Here is a 17007-nt window from a genome sequence, read left to right as displayed (position 1 = left end):
TGCGACTCGGCTCGACGCGCGTCGCGAGCATCTGACGCGGCGGGCGGCGTCGGGCAGGTGCGCGCCTCTCTCTGGTGCTGCTGGTGGTGGTGGTGCTGCTGGTGCTGCTGGTGCTGATGTTGCTGCTGGTGCGGCGCGGCTCTGCGACTCGGCTCGACGCGCGTCGCGAGCATCTGACGCGGCGGGCGGCGTCGGGCAGGTGCGCGCCTCTCTCTGGTGCTGCTGGTGGTGGTGGTGCTGCTGGTGCTGCTGGTGCTAATGTTGCTGCTGGTGCGGCGCGGCTCTGCGACTCGGCTCGACGCGCGTCGCGAGCATCTGACGCGGCGGGCGGCGTCGCGGGCGGCAGCGATCGCGGCTCGACGGTGGAGGTGGAGGCTGGAGGCTGTGGTGGACCTTTGAGTTTATTTAATGGTCGAGTACGACAGTACGAGGACTGGGGGTTCAACCGGGAGGCAGGGGGTTCAACCACAGGCGACGGAGGACCTTGGGCCATCGCGGGGACCGTTCGCCCGGAGGGCGTACTGGGCTGATCCGGATGGTCTTCACGCCGGTGGGTGGAGCACCGAGGCGTCTGGGACGCTCCACTCTACCTTAAGCTCCTGAGGGGCGCGTGGTTTTAACCACGTAGTATGCCTACAGCCCACCACAGACACCCTCCCCGCTCCTCACGTGTGCACACACCCTCACCCTCTCCCCTCTCCTCTCTCTCTCTCTCCTCTCTCCTCTCTCTCCTCTCCTTGTCTGTGCTGTCTGTCTGACTCAGGCACTTAATTCTGCCGATGCGTGATTGTGTGTGGGCTGCTCCGAGGGGGCCCTGTGCAATCCGACGGGTAGGAGTCTGTGCCCGGGCGGTGTCCGGTGTGGAGTCTCCTTCTGATCCCGCCTGTGATGTTGGGTGTGAGGTCGTGGAAGCTGTGATCCCAAGGGGGGGAGCTGATCCCACTCGTAACCAACTCTCAGGGGCAGTAGGTGGGCGAGCCTCAGGCGTGCTCATCTCGATCGTCAAGGCGTCGCTGCGCGCGGTCTTCCGCGGGGGGAGCTTCGTCGACGGGTGCGGGATCGCGGCGCAGTCAGTGCCGTGGCGATGCCTCCGGCTGTTTGCGGCGGGCGGCTTGCTGCTCGCGGCGATGGCGAAAAACTCGTCTCGTCGCACACCAAGGGCTTATGCTCTGGCGAGACGTGAGGCGCATGCGCCCAGGAGGGAGGGGGCATGCGTAACGCTGCTAGAGATGCCTTTCGGGGCCCAGAGATAAAACTTCTGATGCCATGCGTGACCTAGGGGGGCGGGGAAGAAAAAAAACGTCGTAACCTCCCCACTCCCGCTTCTCATTTGTGTCACACCACGCGGAACGCATCTCCATCGCTTCGGTGAAGGGGGTGAACCGCGCCATCCTCGATCGCCGTGCAAAGCTCGCTTCCGAGCTCTCACGCCGCGCGTAGGGCCCTTAGGGGCCTAGAGAACACAGCCCCCTCTCCCTTTTCTCCCAGTAAGCTAAAAGTACGTACACTGAAAAAACGTGCTGGGTTCCAACTTTTTCCGGGGCATGGACCATGGTATGGTAGGCTCGGCCAACCCACCTCGAGACCATACCCCCCCCGCCTCTTGGAAGACCTGCTTGGGGTATGGTAGGGCTAGCCTTGGCGGTCAGGACCATACCCCCCCCCCTTGGGCCCTGGGCACCATACCATGCCCCGGAAAAGTTGGAACCCTGGTCGTTTGTTAAGCTGGCTCCCACGACCCGCCCCTCTGTCGCTCCCTCGCCCGTGCCCACCCTGATAATGCGTCTCAACTCGCTAGCATTCCCGGCGCTGGCGCCGTCGCCGCGCATCCTTGGTCCCACGCTGGAGGCAGGCGCGGCGAGCTGGCGCGACGGGGTTCCCAACGCCCTGACAGCCGCGCGTGTGGCTGCCATTCCCGTGCTCGTCGCCACCTTTTACAACCGCCGCTCATCACCGTGGCTCCCGGCGTCCATCTTTACCGCCTGTGCCGCGACCGACTTTCTCGACGGGTACCTGGCGAGGCGATGGGCCGTCCACTCCGACCTCGGCGCCTTTCTCGACCCGGTCGCGGACAAGCTGCTCGTCTGCTCGTGCCTGGTGCTGCTTGCAGGCGCGCTCGGTGCCGCCGTCGCGGTCCCGACAGCGGTGATCGTGTGCCGCGAAGTGACGATCTCAGCACTGCGCGAATGGATGGGCGCGCGCGGTCACAGCGCAGCCGTCGCTGTCGGCTGGTGGGGCAAGCTGAAGACGGCGACGCAGATGGTCGCACTGCTGTTGCTACTCCTGGCGTGCCCTGGCAAACTGACGGCGCTGCAGCCGTGGGGCCTGGGGCTGCTCTACGCGGCCGCGGTGCTCGCCTGTACGTCCGCGAGCGGCTACGTGGCGACCGCCTGGCCGCTGATGGCGCCAAAGTCGTTGGGGATAAGTTGAGATGGGAGCGCTGTGTCGCGAACCCTGATCCGATCAGGCAACTCTCTTTTGGTATGTGAAAGCGCGACAACGGCTTGTCAGCCCTGCCCCTGCGCCACCTGGCATGTGGTTGACACCTGCCGCATGACTCCTCTTAGTCCTTTCTTTGTTTCTTCACCCGTGTTCCTGGCGATTTTTTTTTCGGCGCGTGCGATTTTTTTTTCGCTCGCGCCGACCGACGCTTCTGACCATCGTGTTTCGCTCCCTCGCTCAACGCCCGCTCCGAAAAGCTACTTCGCGCACCGCTCGAGATCCCGGCAAGGCCATGAGCGCACCAGCGGCTGCGCACGGCCGCGCTTCGGGAAAGCCGGTCCTACTCGGCATCTTTGTCACCGCGGCGATGACCAAGCGCCGAGCGCTCATCCGGCGCACAATTTTCCGCAGCTTCGACTCGCTGCCGCCGGGCGCGGTCGACGCGCGCTTTGTGGTGGGTGCTGGTGCGGGCGTCACGGTGCTGGCGGAGCAGGCGGCGCACGGCGACCTCCTGCTGCTGAATGGGACTCGGGAGAATAAGGAGAGCGGCAAGAACCTCGACTACTTCCTGTTGGTGGCGGAGCGGATGCCACGGCGCTACTCCTGGGTCGTCAAGGCGGACGCGGACTCGTACGTCGTCGTCGCCAACCTGTGGAGAGAGCTCTCGCTGCTCGAGCCGGCCGACGGCTACTTTGGCGCCCACTGGCCCTGGCCGACGCTGCGCCGGCGCGTGGCGCCGCTGCTGCCGAACGGCACCACCCGCGGCACCAAGGCGGTCGTGTCTCCCGCCGCCCTCCTCGCCGCGCGCGCCGCCCTCGCCGCCTTCTCTGGCTTTGTAGACGACGGCGGCGCGGCGGCGCCCGAGTGGGCCTTCTGCGGCCCGCTGTACGCGCTGTCGGGCGACGTGGTGCGGTGGCTCGGCGGTGCGCTCGGGAGGGGCGCGTCGAGCGCCGCCGAGTGGCTCCGTCCGCCGACCTCACTGCCGCGGGGCTTGCCGTTCGGGGAGGACATGCAGGCGCCGCCCGCCCTTGCCCCGCACCACGCCCACGTCGCCTCGCCTCGCCTCGCCTCGCCTCGCCCCCGCCTCGCCTCGCCTCACTCGCTCCCGCCTCGCCTCGCCTCGCCAGGTGCGCGCCTTCCTGCACCGCGGCCGGCGCGGCAGCAACGCGTACGCCTGCGGCTCGCGCTGCTCGCCCTGCCGCTGGACGCTCGGCCGCTACACCACGCACCCGCGCTGCGCCGACGGCTCGCTCCTTGTCGAGCCGTTCCGCGCGGCCGGCTGCCCGCACTCGGCGCCGCCATGGGACCGGCAGACCATCTACGTGCACTCGCTCAAGGGCGACGAGCAGTTCCTGGCCGCGCACGCCTACTTTGCCGCCTCCGCCGCCTCGATCGCGGCGGCGGCCGCGCGCGACGTCCGAGCGGGGAGGACGAGGCTGCCACCGGCGGATGAGGACGCGCGGCCGTGGAGCCGCCACCTGCGGGTGACCTACCGAGGGAGGAAGAGCACACATGCGGCATGATGTGTGAAAATGATGTTTGCAAGCCCCCGCGGAGCGCGGTGTGCCATAAAGAAAGAGAGACGTAAGAAATTAGGGTTGTATGATATGTCAAAACGTTAGAGCCGTAACTTTGCCTTGGGCCTAACAGTTGCACTATTGTTGGCTGAGATCCTCAACGTTGTTCAAGTGTTCTCCCCAGCCCAAGCTGTTACTGTTTGTTACTGTTGTTACACTGTTGTTCAGTGGTCAGCAAGCAGACGAAATGCCAAAAAACCCGGGTAAAACCCGAAAATACCTGTAGCGGCGCTTAGTGAGTTTTTTTTCGTTATTCCGAGAGAGAGAGAGAGATTTTTAGCAATACCAAACAACTCTAACACTCACACGTCATTTGGGGCCTGGAGCCCTGGCAAAATGATGTTTATGGAGGTTTAAAGTTTGCGGGGGGGGGGCAGCTTTGGGCGGTCGACTTCAATTTTGGGGGGTTTGCGAGACTGTTGCGAAGACGCTGTCTTCAGAGAACGGAAGGCGCGCTTTGCCCTAGACGACAAGCTGATGCAGGAGGGTTGGGCATGCCTTGATCCAGACTACGCGGCTGATCTGCAGATGATGGCAATGACAGGTTTTGGTGAGCTAACAGGGCCCCGGTTCTCCGACATCTTCGTCGCCATCCGCTCGCACTTTGGGTTTGTCGCTGCTGTCCTGGGCGAAGAATTCTTTGTTGCCTAACCGAGAGCGATCTTTGTCGATGCTCGCTTCCTTCGCGGCGACGACTGGGCTCACGCTCGGCGGCCGGGCCGCCGCCCCCGTGGCGCCGCGCTCCGGCGTCCGGATGGCGTCGAAGTACACCATCGCGCCCTCCATCCTCTCGGCTGACTTTGCTCGCCTCGGAGAGGCGCGAGATTGCTCTCGCCAGCTCCGACGCTGCACCGCACCTCCACCGCAGCAGCCGGCCCTGAAATTCACACGCCTCGGGCTCTTTCTTCCACCGCGTACCTCGGCGCGACCCGCAGGAGGTTGAGAATGTGCTTGCTGCTGGCGCCGACACGGTCCACTTCGACGTGATGGACAACCACTACGTGCCCAACCTGACCATCGGCCCGATGGTGTGCAGCGCCCTGCGCAAGTACGGCATTGAGGCGCCGATTGACGTCCACCTGATGGTTTCGCCGGTCGACAAGATCATCGGCGAGTTCGCGGACGCGGGCGCCTCCTTCATCACCTTCCACCCGGAGGCGACGGAGCACGTCGACCGGTCGCTGCAGCTCGTGCGCGCCGCCGGCTGCAAGTCCGGCCTCGTCTTCAACCCGGCCACCTCGCTCGACGTCCTCAAGTACGTGATGGACAAGGTCGAGCCGCCACCCGCTCCACCCACCCACTCCCCGCCGCACTCGGCTATCCATCCGCACCGCGCTGCCCGGCGCCGCCTCACCGCCGCCCCTCGTCCTTGCCGCCAAAGGTCGACATCGTGCTGCTCATGTCTGTCAACCCGGGCTTCGGCGGCCAGAAGTTCATCCCGGGCACGCTCGACAAGCTGCGCGAGGCGCGCAAGATGATCGACGAGTCGGGCTTCGACATCTCGCTCGAGATTGACGGCGGCGTCGGCCCGGCAAACATCAAGGAGGTTGCCGAGGCTGGCGCGGACAACTTCGTCGCCGGCTCCGCCATCTTCAACACCGAGGACTACAAGGCGACCATCGACACGATGCGCGCCGAGCTGGCCAAGGTGCCCGTCCCCGGCAAGGAGTTCGCGCTCTACTGATGTCCGCCGCAGCAGCTTGCACCACACACCCCGTGTCACTCAGCGGGCTCGTGCTCGGGCGGAGGGCCGCGCGAGGCTCCGGTACGGCGCCGCGCGGTACCTTGCACTCTTGCCCTCGAGCCTGCTCCTCTCCTGGCTCTCATACAACACTGTAGCGTATATTGGCCGCCCCGCGCAGCGCGCGCGCCCAGATGTCGCGCGCGCCGGCGGGATGTGAGGTTTCTCCTGTGTCTTGACGTCGACGCGCGCTCTCTCTCCTCTACCTCCGCGATCCGCGTTTTAAATACATCATAACATGTACATGTGCATGTGCTAAATCAAACTCGACGCGCGGCGGAAAGCGAGCTCGGCGACGAGCTGCACACCGCACCCGCGCCCCCTTCCGGCGTACTCCTCCGCTTCTTCTCCACCGCCCGGGACATCCCCGCTGCGCCGTGGCGAGGCGTGAGCGCTGTTTCGACGGCCAACCAACCGTACGCTAGGACGCGGTGAGCAGCTAGGACGCGGTGAGCAGCTGGTACGAGAGCGCGCTGAAGAAGGCGTCGAGCCCGCGCCTCCCCGCCCTCCGCACCAGGCTCGGCGCAAAGATCACCATCCGAGAGCGGGGCGCCGCCGTCGCGACAAGGGTGCCTCCCGCCCTCTGCGCCGACGCGACTCCCTCGGCGAGGAGCGCGTCGCACTCCGCCTCGGCGCACTCCTCGAAGCGGCGCCGCACGCGGTTGAGCAGCAACGCCGCCGACCGCGGAGACCGCTCGCCGCCGCCGGCAGCGATGTTGTTCGGCGGCAGGTACAACTGAGGCGGCCTGTGGCGACTCCCTGGGGTGCCATGCCACGAAGCTGGCCGGTAGCCGCCGCCCTCGAAAGCGGCGTCACGGTAGCACAGGACGACGTAGAGGGGCGAGGTGGCGCCGTCCGCCGCCAGCGAGCGTATCAGGTCGATGAAGACGCGGTGCTCGTCGCGCAGCTCGCCGGGCGCCAGCATCCTGCCGATGTGCTGCACCACCTGCACAGGGCCGAGCAGGCAGGTCGGGGAGGAGCGGCGGGGCGAGGGAGGAGAGAGGCGCGGGCGGAGCGACACCTCGACGGGGAGGGCGGGGAAGGCGTGCCGCCACGCCCAGCCGAGCATCGTCAGGTCGCGGGCGGAGGGCGCGTCGTGCCGCCCCACATCCACCAGCAGCAGCAGCCGCGAGCGAGGCGCGCGGTCGAGCTCTCTCCTCAGCCGGGCGACGCCCGCGGCGCCGAGCGCGACGGAGGAGAGGTGGAGGGCGTGCTCGGCGTGAGGGAGCACGCACGAGCAGCCGTCCACCACCTGCGCGGTCGAGGCGAGCCACTCCTCGCCGCCCGAGGCAAAGGCCCACGCAGCGATGAAGGAGCGGCGCATCTCCTCGCCGCTAGAGCTCAGCACAAAGATCCTGCTTGTGCGGCGGCGCGACTGCAGCAGCGTGCTCAGGATCGAGCGCCTCCCGCTCACGCAGCGGCCGAGAAGCCAAAAGCGCAGCGAGGCGAAGCACTTGCGAGCCACAAGCAGCAGGCCGGCCATATACAAACGACTGGGTTCCGCTCCAACCCAGATAGGGGGTCTGATTCTGGCTGGCCCCTATGAAATAGGTAGGTAGGTCCGGTTTTGACCGCCCCAGAGCGCCCCGCAATAGGTAGGTAGGTGGTTGGTGGTGGTGGGGTGGGGGTGGGGGTGTTGGGGGGAGGGGTTTAAAAAGCGCCGCCTTTCCATACTTCCTGCTGCTTCGACGGGGTTTGAGAGAGAGAGAGATTTTTAGCAATACCAAACAACTCTAACACTTGTCGGGGTTTGTGTTGAGGAGTGACCCGTGCCGCCGTGTGCCCCGCAGCGGCCTCGCTGGGCCAGAAAGTCGGCCCCGAGTGCCAGCAGCAGCCTCGTTGAGCCAGAACGTCGGCTCGCGAGGTGGGTGCTAGTATGAGCCCGATCCGTCGCAGTGGCTCTTGCAGAGGCGGTTAGTGGTGCACTAACCCCGAGAAACCCTTCGGGTCACTCCTCATCGCAAACCCTGTCAGCAGTCCTCCTCCGGGAATGTACGTAAGAGCCACATACATTGAAAAAAAAGCGCTTCGCTCGCGCGGGAGACGGCTAGCCGCGAACGGGCCATGCCAGACGAGTCGCCTGCGGCTGGGACGCCAGCCGAGACGGGTGCGGCGGCGGCGCCCGCGGAGCCTATTCACAGAGGGCTAAACGGGTATTTTCCGCTTCGCTGCGCGGCCCCGCAATAGGTAGGTAGGTGGGGCACGGAGCCTGGCGGTTGGCGCCCGCAATAGGTAGGTAGGTAGGTAGGGCGTTTTGGCGCAACTCAGTGTCGACAGACCCCCTATGCCCTATCCGGCTAGGAGCCGGAAGATAGTGTGGGGATTGTGAAGTTGCAAACTACTCTCGAGGTTTCACGCACGACGTCCACCACAGGGTTCCGGCTCCTAGCCAGATAGGGGGTCTGTTCCCCACGGTGACACCCTACTTATGCAATAGGTAGGTAGGTCCGGTTTTGACCGCCCCAGAGGGCCCTGCAACAGGTTCCGTCTGACTATATGCTGCGAATTGCGTCTCGGCCGCCTCGCGGCGCCCCCTGAGCCTAGCGAGGGGCTGTGAGGGTACCTAGCACCTGCTAGTGGTGTATTCTGACCGGCCTGAGCCCAAAAAGCCGCGCCGAAGTCGCCACGGTCCGACAGTGGCGTGGCACGGTCGAACTGGCGCCGCTGCTGAAACGCGCGGTTCGCCGTTCGGGGGTCGGCGGGACGGAACGGCCGTTCGGGGAGCCGCGTGAGCAACAATCGACCCCGTGCGACCCCAGATGTCATAAAAACATGTTAGACATCTCTCACACACGCATACCAAGGTCACGGCGCCGGACAAGCGCCGAGTCGTCGCCGCGAATAGCGCTGCTGCGCCATTCGCGGCGCGCGGAGAGCGGTGGGGCGAGCGAGGGAGGGGCGCGGTGTTGTTCTGCTCGGCGGGCAAGTCCTCGCCGCTTCTCTTTCTGTCCAGTTCCTGTCCTCACCGCCCATCGCCATCTAGTGCCGCCTCGCCTCCTTCACCTAGTGTGGGGCGGGGAAGGCAGCAGTAATCCCGCCCGACACGAGCCTTGCGCCCATCTCGAGTCCGCGCTGGAACTCGGCCCGGAGCTGCTCGGCGGTCTCCTTCGCGGCCTGCAACATCCTGGACTGGTACTCCCTCTCGGCCTCCTCCTGTTCGCTCTTGAGCTTTGTGAGCGCCGCCTTGGCGTCCGCCAGCTGCTTCTCGAGTTTTTCCTTTTGCATTTCGACCAGCATTGCATCGGCCCTCTCCGTAGCAAGCTCCTCCACTGTCACGTTGGCGGCCTGCGCCGTCGTCTTCTCCTTCAGGTTCGAGTTCCTGGCCCCAGCCTTGAGCCCGTGGATCGTGTCCGACTTCTTGGTGTAGGGCCCCCCCCGCACGTATGGCTTGCCGGTCCGCAGGTTGATCTGAGGCTGCACCGCCTTGTCCCCCACCTTGCCCTTCTTGCCCTTAGGCTTTGACGCGGCTGCTGGCTTCTTGCTGTCCCGTCCGGCCGGCTTCTTTCCCTCAGCAGCCCCCGCGGGGAAGCGCTCCACTGGCGTCCGTCTCCGCTTCAGGTAGGTACCCCCTATATTCGTCTTTTTTCGCTTCGCTGCGCGGCCTGGGGGTAGGTAGGTAGGTAGGGCGTTTTGGCGCGAGTCATGTATGTATGTATGTAGGAAGGTGAAGAACAGCCAGGCTCGGACTGGACACCAACGCGGTATGGGTGGACGCTGGACAGATGATGACGACACGCACGAGCGACACACAGACACAAACAAGCTCACAAGACACACAGCCAGCGGGCTGCCACACATCCTGAGTGGGCGTACACATCACTCAGGCCACGTCCCCCCTGTCGCCCCCCCCAGCACTCCAAGGTGCCAAGAGACAAACAACAGCACAACAACACAGACAGGCGACAGGGGCGAACGTGTGAGGCTAGAGCACGCTTGCTCCGCCTCTAGCAATCTCGTCGCCGGCCGCAAGGCACGGACGAGACCGTGTGTGGGGTCTTGTGAGGTGTCTATGGACGCCCTCCTCACAGGCTATTGGCCAGCCGCTAGCCCTAACTCGCACTCATGGGTGACGACAGTTCATTGGATGAGTGGTTGCGAGCAGAGGCGCGTGTGCTGAATCTAGATCGCACGCCGTGGCATATGACTTGGGTAGGCGTGCGACCGCAGCGCGCCCGCCGAAGGCTCGACCGGGCGCGCGTGTCAGCCAGAAGTTTGCCAGTAGAGCGATCCTGGTCTTTCCGAAGACGAGCCCCGCGCCACGGGTGCCAGCCGTGCCTCCGCGGGAGCCGCCTCTCGAGCCGCGTCCCGCCGGCACTGTCCCTGAGTGCGTCCCCCGCCTCAGCGGCACGCACTCGGCGAGGACAGTCCGGCCGACGGGAACGTGTCGCGCGCCGGCGACGAATGCGGCGGGGTGGGTGTGGGTATGAAGCGCCGCTTCGACGAAGCGAGGTAGGCAGGCGCCCCTCACGAGTCCGTTCAGACATGCCACACGCCCCGCGCAAGCGAGGTTAGTAGGCGCCCCTGGCAAGACCCGCAAGAGATGCCACACCCCTCTCGTACCTATACTCAACCAATGAGAAGGTGAAGAGATCTTGTCGGCCAGGCGGGCAGGGCAGGCGGGCCGGCGGGGGCGGGGTCAGGGAAGACTATTCCAAGACTCGCGAGAGATGCCACACGCCCCTCGCGCGAGGCAGTTCGCAGAGCACCTCCTACCCACGCGAGGTTAGCAGCCACCCCTCGCAAGACTAGGGGGCGGCCGGGCCGACCCCCTATCTGGCTAGGGCCGGAACCCAGGCGTCCATCGCGTTTTCGGCCGCCTGTCGGCTCTTCAACACAACTCGTGCCCCGCGATGAATCTCGCGGAGCCGCTCCTCCCCGTCGCGTCTCCGACGCCGGCTACGCCGGCTGGCGCTTCCGGCTCGGGCGGCGTCGGCTTTGGCATTGGTTCGGGTGCAATCGGCGGGGCACGGCGGGTGCTGGGGATCGTGCAGGAGTACGTGGAGGCGCTCGGCGCGAGCCTGGGCGTCGAGTCGGAGGAGGAGGCGCGCGCGTGCGTCTGGCTCGGCCTGCAGGCGCACCTTGCCAACGCGGTCTTCACCATTGGCCGCAACATCGGGCCGGCCATGTTCATCGCCAAGGCTGGGGCGGCGCAGCTTCCCATCGTGATGTTCATCTCGGGCTTCTCGGTCATCGGGATCGGCCCCGTTTTTGCAAAGTGGTCCAAGGGCAAGCGCGCGGCAAAGGTCAACTACGAGTTCTGCCTCTTGTCGGCCGCGCTGCTGCTGCTGCTACCGCTGCCGATTGCCATGAGCACGCCGGGGTCGGCACTGGGGATCGCGGCCGCGTACATGCTCTTCCTCGCGGAGGACCTGCTGCCGATGCTGCTGATGATGCAGTCCTCCTCCCTCGCCCAGGGCTCCCTCACCGGCCACGCCGCCAAGCGGCTGCTCGGGCTGATCCAGCTCGGCTGCTCGACCGGCGCGATGACGGCTGGCCTCGCGATCGCGCCGCTCGTGAGGACCTTCGGCTCGACGGCGCTGCTCTTCGTGCAGGTGCTGCTGCTGCTGGCGTCGCTCTGGCCCAACCACATGGCGTGGTGGTACGAGGACTTTGACGAGGGCCGCGAGGGCAAGAAGAAGGAGGTGCAGGACGCGAGTGCGGCGCCGACGACCTCTCCGGCCGGCCCGCAAAAGGCGGACGACTCGCAGCGGGCGGCGCAGCAGCCGATCTACCGCTCGCCGATGATCGTCGCGCTCGCGATCAACACGTTCGGCATCATCTTCTGCAAGACGATCGTCGAGTACCAGTACAACGTCCTCCTCGCGAGCGTGCTGTCCACAGACGAGATGGTCGCGATGACCGGCCAGCTCTACGCGGCCGCCGGCTTCTCTGCGTCGGTGCTCAACGTCTTCAACTCGCCGATGATGCGCGCGCTCGGCATCACCACCACGCTGCTCATCTGCCCCGTCTCGCTCTGCGTCTCGGCCCTCGCCTTCGCCGCGGATCCCCTCCCTAGATGCGGAACTCGGCGCCCCGCATCTCGCGACCGGAGACCGGAGGCCTGCCCGCTTTTGAGAGTGCTCGATCCCGGCCTCAACCGGCGCCCGGTCTCCGTCTTCTCGAGCACGCGGCGCCGCCGAGGCGTGCGCGCCCTCCCCTCGCCGACCCTCCCCTCTCTTCCCCGCGCGCAGGTGCCGCTAGTGTGGGCCGCGTTCCTCGGCCGGCTCGTCGACCTGACTCTGCGCTGGTCGATCAACAACTCGACCAAGTCGCTGCTGTGGATCGCCACGCCGCGCGAGATGCAGGTGCGCGCCAAGCCGATCATCGAGGGCACCGTCAAGAAGATGACCGGCTCGTGCACCGCCTTCTGCATCGGCGTCGTCTCCGTCATACTCGTCGGCGACCACAAGCTGCGCGCACTCGCGCTCCTCTCTGCGGCCGTCGCGGCCGCGTCGTCCGTCGTCTGCGCCTCGTCCGGCCGCATGTACCACGCGGCCATGTGGGCGCAGATCGACCGGCGCGAGCTGGTCCTCGATGAGGACGCCGACCGCGCGAGGCAGTACGGCTCGTCGGGGCTCGTCGACTTTGAGGGCACGATCGAGATCGACCCGGTGATGGCGGCCATGGTGCTCGAGAAGCTGCAGAGCGCGCCGCCGCAGGCGCAGCTCTGTCCCGGGGGGGGAGGGGGGGGGAGGGGGGGGCGCGTGCGCGACGCGTCCGCGGCACGCCCCGCAGGTGCAGCTCTACATCCTGCGCGGGATGGGCGAGCGGCTGCCCGACGCTGCGTGGCGCACCTTCCTCGAGAGCCCGCTCACCGGCTTCGAGTCGCTCGCGCCAGAGGTTCAGGTTGAGGTGATCCGGCTGTGCGAAAAGGCGCCCGCGCGCTTCTCGCACCGGAGGCTGCTCGACTTTGTGCGGCACCGCCTCGACTATGAGGAGAGCCCGCCCGCCCGCGGCGCTGGCCTCACCCGCGCCGAGGTGGCCGCCAAGGAACCGAGCAACCACCGAGCCGTGTCCAGGACACGGCCACGAGGCGCGCGTCCGGTAGGTGGCCGACAAGTACCAGACCGAGCGCGCCACGGCGTACGCGATCCTCGCCACGGGGACGCGCCGCTTGATGGACGCGAAGCCGCTGCTCGCGCGCCTGCTCGAGTCGCGCAAGGCGAGCCTTCGCGGCGCGGCGGCCGCGGCGCTGCTGCGGCTCGGCTGGGGCGTCGGCCTCGGCTCGCTCACGACGACGGCCATCTCCGTGCTCGAGCAGCTGTGCGGCGTCTCGCTCGGGGACGAGGAGCTACTCTCGCTGCCGAAGCTTGCGTCGCGCCAGGCCTCGCACAAGGAGGCGTCGCTCCACCGCACGCCGAAAAAGGCCAAGCCGGCCGAGAAGGCCGAGGCGCTCGAGCTGGAGGTGGCGCAGCTCACGGCGGAGTGGGAGGAGCTCGCCGCGCGCGAGCCCGGCCCCGCCATGGCGATCGCCCTGCGGCTGACGCGGCTCAAGGGGCGGCTCGCCGCCGCGCGTGCCGCCGCCGCCGCCAGCCCGCACGACGCCCTCGCGACCGCCGGCGGCGCCAGCCCGCCCGACGGTGGCTTTGGCGCCCGCGAGGCGGACCAGCGCGTCGGGATCAACATGCTGCGCGCGCTGCCGGAGGAGATTCTGCCGACCGAGTCGCTGCTCACGCTGCTGCACGCCGAGTCGCACTCTGTCCGCCGCGCCGCGCTGCCACTGCTCCGCCCTTTCCTCGCCGACTCGCCGCGGCTCGAGGAGCTGCTGCAGGCCGCAATCGCGTGCGCCGAGGACTCGTACACCAGCCACCGCGCCAAGGTCGCGCTCGCCGGACTCATCGCCCACGGCGGCGACTACGTCGGCGGGCTCGCCCTCCAGATCGCCGAGGAGCGGCTGCGGCAGGTGATCTCCGAGGCGCGCACAAGCAGCAGCGGCGGCCGCGAGTCGGAGATTGGGCTCTCCACCTCGCCGTCCGCCTCGTACGCGGGCGCGATCCGCGTGCGCGGGATCTGCGAGCTGCTGCTCGAGTGCGACACCACGGGCGCGCTCTCCGGGAGCTTGCTCGAGCTCTCGGCGTCGCTGCACGACCCCGAGGACGAGCTGCGCCGGCGCGGCGGCGGATCGCTCGCGGCGCCTCCTTCACGCCGCCACCCTGCGCACGTAGGTAGTGCACGAGCTGCTGGACGCGCTCCTCCACTTGTGGAGCCGCCGGCCCGCCGGCGCGCGCAACGACGCCCTCGACGACGAGGTGCACGCGCAGGCCAAAAACTTGCTGCGCGGTTTCGCGGTGGTGCAGTGGTTGCAGGCGCCCTCGCCGCCACCGTTGCCACGCGACCTGTCGTCGCACCTCGCCGACGCGCTCGGCCTCGACCTCGACCGCGCCGGCCCGGCGCCCGCCGCGGCGCTGCGCGAGCTCGCCGTCGACTACACGCGCGAGCCGCTGCACCCGCGGCGGCCGCTCCGGGGGCATGTCCGAGACACGTCCACGGCGCGCCCGCAGGCGCGAGCGGCTGTACCTGCAGCGGCTGCGCCTCTTCAAGCTCTCGATGCTGTGGGCGTCGCCGGTGGGGGGCGGCATCGCGCCCTCAAAGGTGTACGCCGCGTGGCGGGCCCTCCGCAGCGACGACGTCAAGGCGGTCTCCGCCGCGCTCGAGGTGCTCGACACGACGCTGCCGCCAAAGCTCTCCTCGCTCGTGATGCCGCTGCTGAACGACGCAGTGGCGCTCGACAAGAAGCTCAAGCTCGCCGCGCAGGCGCGGGCGGCGCCACTTGCGCAGCAGCCCCGTCACGCTGTCAGTCCAGCCGCGCGGGCATCCACGTCTCCAGCCCCGTAGCCCACCCCCTCCACCCAACCCGCTTGCGCAGGTGCGCGATCTGCGGCTGCCACCGGGCGGCGTCCCCTCCAAGCCGTGGATTGTCCAGTACTTTAGCGAGAGCGGTGACCCGCTCGGCCAAGACTTGGGCGGGCTCTGCGGCTGGCTCTCGGTGGCCACGGGCCGCGGCGGCGCCGCCCAGCTCATCCAGGCGCGCGCGCGCACAAGGCAGGCGCAGCGCAGCGCCAGCCCGGTGGCCGCTGTGGAGGCGTCCGCGTCCCAGTACGGCTCGGTCGGTTCCCAGTTCGGCGGCAGCACCGCCGCCGACGCCTTCGAGAGCAGCACCAAGGTCCCCGAGTCGCAGATTGGCGGCAGCGTCGGCCCTCGCCGCTCGATGCAGCGCGGCTCGACGCACGCGACGGCGTCGGGCAGCGAGATGCTCTTGTCGGTCGACCCGACCAAGGCGATCAAGCGGTCGATCTCGGACGAGGGGCCTCTGGACGAGGAGCGCGCCGCGCGCCGCGCAAAGTCGTCCGAGGAGGCTGTCGAGTCGATCGGGCCGCCGCCCACCACCGGGCTCGCGCAGCGCGTGCTGCTGCTGCGCTCCTCGCGCGTCTTCCGCGGCGTGCTCACCCTCCACGTCGCCGCGATCGGGCAGCGGGCGGTGGAGGTGGAGGTGGCGGAGGGGGACGAGTTCACGCGGGCGGGCGCCTCCTACTTCCTCGTGGAGGGCGCCGCGAGCCGCGTGCGGTCCGACGGAGGCGTCAAGGTGTACCACTCTGGCGAGACGATCCAGGAGCTCGGCTGCATCGACGAGAAGCTTCCGGTGCTGCCGTGCAGGGCGGAGGAGGCGTCGAAGCTGCTGGTGCTGCGGCCGGGCGACGTCTGGTCCCTCATGCTGCGGCTGCCGCCCAAGTTTGCCCTCTCCCTCCTCCGCGCCCTCGTCACATTCGCGCCCTCGCGTTCGCACGGGGGCGGCAAGCAGCCGATGCGCCAGTCGTCGGTCATGGGCGAGGCGCCGCGCTCCGTCAGCCCCCCCGCGGCGGGTGCGCCGATGCTGCCTCCGGCGAGGGACTCCGCCGAGGTGCGCATCAGTGTGCCGCCGGAGAGCCCCGCGGCTCGCGCCCGGCTCACCGAGCTGGCGGGCGGCTTTGGCGGCGACGGCGGCGAGGCGCTCGAGCGGAGCTCCCTGGATGCGGTGGAGGAGAGCCCCGAGGAAGACTTTGGGGAGGACGTGTCGGGCGAGTCGGAGCTCGTCGCCCCCGAGGTGGAGGGCGAGGGCGACCGGCCGCGCGAGCGGGCGCGCATCGCCTTCACGCGCGAGGAGCGCGCGTGGCTCATGCGGCAAGTCAAGCTGCTGCGGTACGTGCACCGCCGCTTCATCCCGTACCTCGCCGACATCGCCGTCGAGGCGCGCGTCAGCGCGGGCGAGATCGTGTGCGAGCAGGGCCAGCCCACCACGCCGGGGCTCATCATCGTCGCGTGCGGCAAGCTCGAGCTCTGGCGCAAGCCGCTCCGGGGCGGCGACCCGGTGCTGCTGCGCGAGCTGACGGCGGGAGACTCGCTGGGCAATACCGGACTGATCGCGGACGTGCACTGGGAGTACACCGCCGTCGGCAAGGAGGACGCTTGGACGCTCACCATCCACCGCGACGACCTCGCCAACCTGCTGCGCGGCCGCGCCGAGCTCTCGCTCTCCGTGCTCAAGGGCTTCTACAAGACCTTTGTGCGTCGGCTGCGGCAGGTGAAGACGGAGAGGAGAGGGAGAGGGGGAGGGGGAGGGGGAGGGAGAGGGAGAGACTTGACAGAGAGCGCGCGTGCTGCTGCTGCGACAGCGCATCTGTTACCACCCCTCGAGCTCCGTTGCCCCCCCCCCCCCCCCGCCCGCCCGCCCACCCACCCACCGCGAGGAAAAACTTCCTCGCGCGTTTGGCAGGTGCTCGAGCAAGAAGGTGGGATTACTGACTCGTGGCTGCTGGCCGCCGACGTCGACAAGAGCCCCATCAAGTCGGATCGCCACAGGCGCGACCCCTTCCTTGGCATGGCGCCGCCAAAGGAGTTGTCCGCCTCGGAGTCCGCCGTGGCCCTGCCCCTCATCCCGCAGTAGCTTGCTGCGCCGCAATTTTGAGACGGGTCGGCTCAGGCCTGCGGCTCGCTTCTATCGTGTGTCAAATAGCGTGTTCCATTTATCGGGGAGATAATGAGCAGATGGGGGAGGAGGGTGATCGTAATTTAAGCGAAACATTTTGGTGTGATCCGTGTGGCACTAGTATTACATACGTCTCGGTGCGGTCTATTATTATTTATTAAAGCCGTAGCTATATTACGCCATCATTCTCTCCTTGTACACCGTGGGGCTCCTGCCCGTGTCCCGGGCGTGGAGATGGTGCGAGGGTCGCCCCCCCTTGCCCCACCACTTTGTGTGTGTGGAGA

General features: G+C 67.6%; 4 protein-coding genes across 4 annotated transcripts; 3 read left to right on the top strand and 1 right to left on the bottom strand.

Annotated features, from left to right (window-relative positions):
* Positions 1–1875: 1875 nt before the first annotated feature.
* EMIHUDRAFT_57780 (hypothetical protein) lies at positions 1876–2322 on the top strand (the record flags this gene model as incomplete). Its single annotated transcript, XM_005760063.1, has 1 exon — positions 1876–2322. A coding segment is annotated over one exon (447 nt), but the record flags the coding sequence as incomplete, so codon positions are not given.
* Positions 2323–4677: 2355 nt separating this feature from the next.
* Positions 4678–6339, top strand: EMIHUDRAFT_438492 (hypothetical protein). The gene is made up of 3 exons (XM_005760062.1): positions 4678–4836; positions 4955–5290; positions 5401–6339. The coding sequence occupies exons 1-3, from the start codon at positions 4690–4692 to the stop codon at positions 5701–5703; spliced, it is 786 nt and encodes a 261-aa protein (XP_005760119.1). The 5' UTR covers positions 4678–4689; the 3' UTR covers positions 5704–6339.
* A 2424-nt stretch (positions 6340–8763) lies between these two features.
* EMIHUDRAFT_218210 (hypothetical protein) lies at positions 8764–9577 on the bottom strand (the record flags this gene model as incomplete). The annotated part of the gene is made up of 2 exons (XM_005760061.1): positions 8764–9362; positions 9529–9577. 2 exons carry the CDS (start codon positions 9575–9577, stop codon positions 8764–8766), a joined length of 648 nt encoding a protein of 215 aa, XP_005760118.1.
* A 5929-nt stretch (positions 9578–15506) lies between these two features.
* Positions 15507–16831, top strand: EMIHUDRAFT_438491 (hypothetical protein). The gene is made up of 2 exons (XM_005760060.1): positions 15507–16318; positions 16511–16831. The coding sequence occupies exons 1-2, from the start codon at positions 15563–15565 to the stop codon at positions 16679–16681; spliced, it is 927 nt and encodes a 308-aa protein (XP_005760117.1). The 5' UTR covers positions 15507–15562; the 3' UTR covers positions 16682–16831.
* The last annotated feature ends 176 nt before the right edge of the window (positions 16832–17007 follow it).

This window comes from Emiliania huxleyi, assembly GCF_000372725.1.
Source record: "Emiliania huxleyi CCMP1516 unplaced genomic scaffold EMIHUscaffold_78, whole genome shotgun sequence".
NCBI lineage: Eukaryota > Haptophyta > Isochrysidales > Noelaerhabdaceae > Emiliania > Emiliania huxleyi.
The sequence above is the reverse complement of the archived record's forward strand: the minus strand, read 5'-3'. Positions and strand labels throughout refer to the sequence as shown.

Excerpts from the sequence above, each read along its gene's own strand:
- EMIHUDRAFT_438492 (XM_005760062.1), top strand. The coding sequence starts at position 4,690 with ATGCTCGCTTCCTTCGCGGCGACGACTGGGCTCACGCTCGGCGGCCGG. Across the intron at positions 4,837-4,954 it reads ACTTTGCTCGCCTCGGAGAG|GAGGTTGAGAATGTGCTTGC; the intron begins GCGCGAGATTGC and ends CGCGACCCGCAG. Across the intron at positions 5,291-5,400 it reads TCAAGTACGTGATGGACAAG|GTCGACATCGTGCTGCTCAT; the intron begins GTCGAGCCGCCA and ends TTGCCGCCAAAG.
- EMIHUDRAFT_438491 (XM_005760060.1), top strand. The coding sequence starts at position 15,563 with ATGCGCCAGTCGTCGGTCATGGGCGAGGCGCCGCGCTCCGTCAGCCCC. Across the intron at positions 16,319-16,510 it reads TTGTGCGTCGGCTGCGGCAG|GTGCTCGAGCAAGAAGGTGG; the intron begins GTGAAGACGGAG and ends CGCGTTTGGCAG.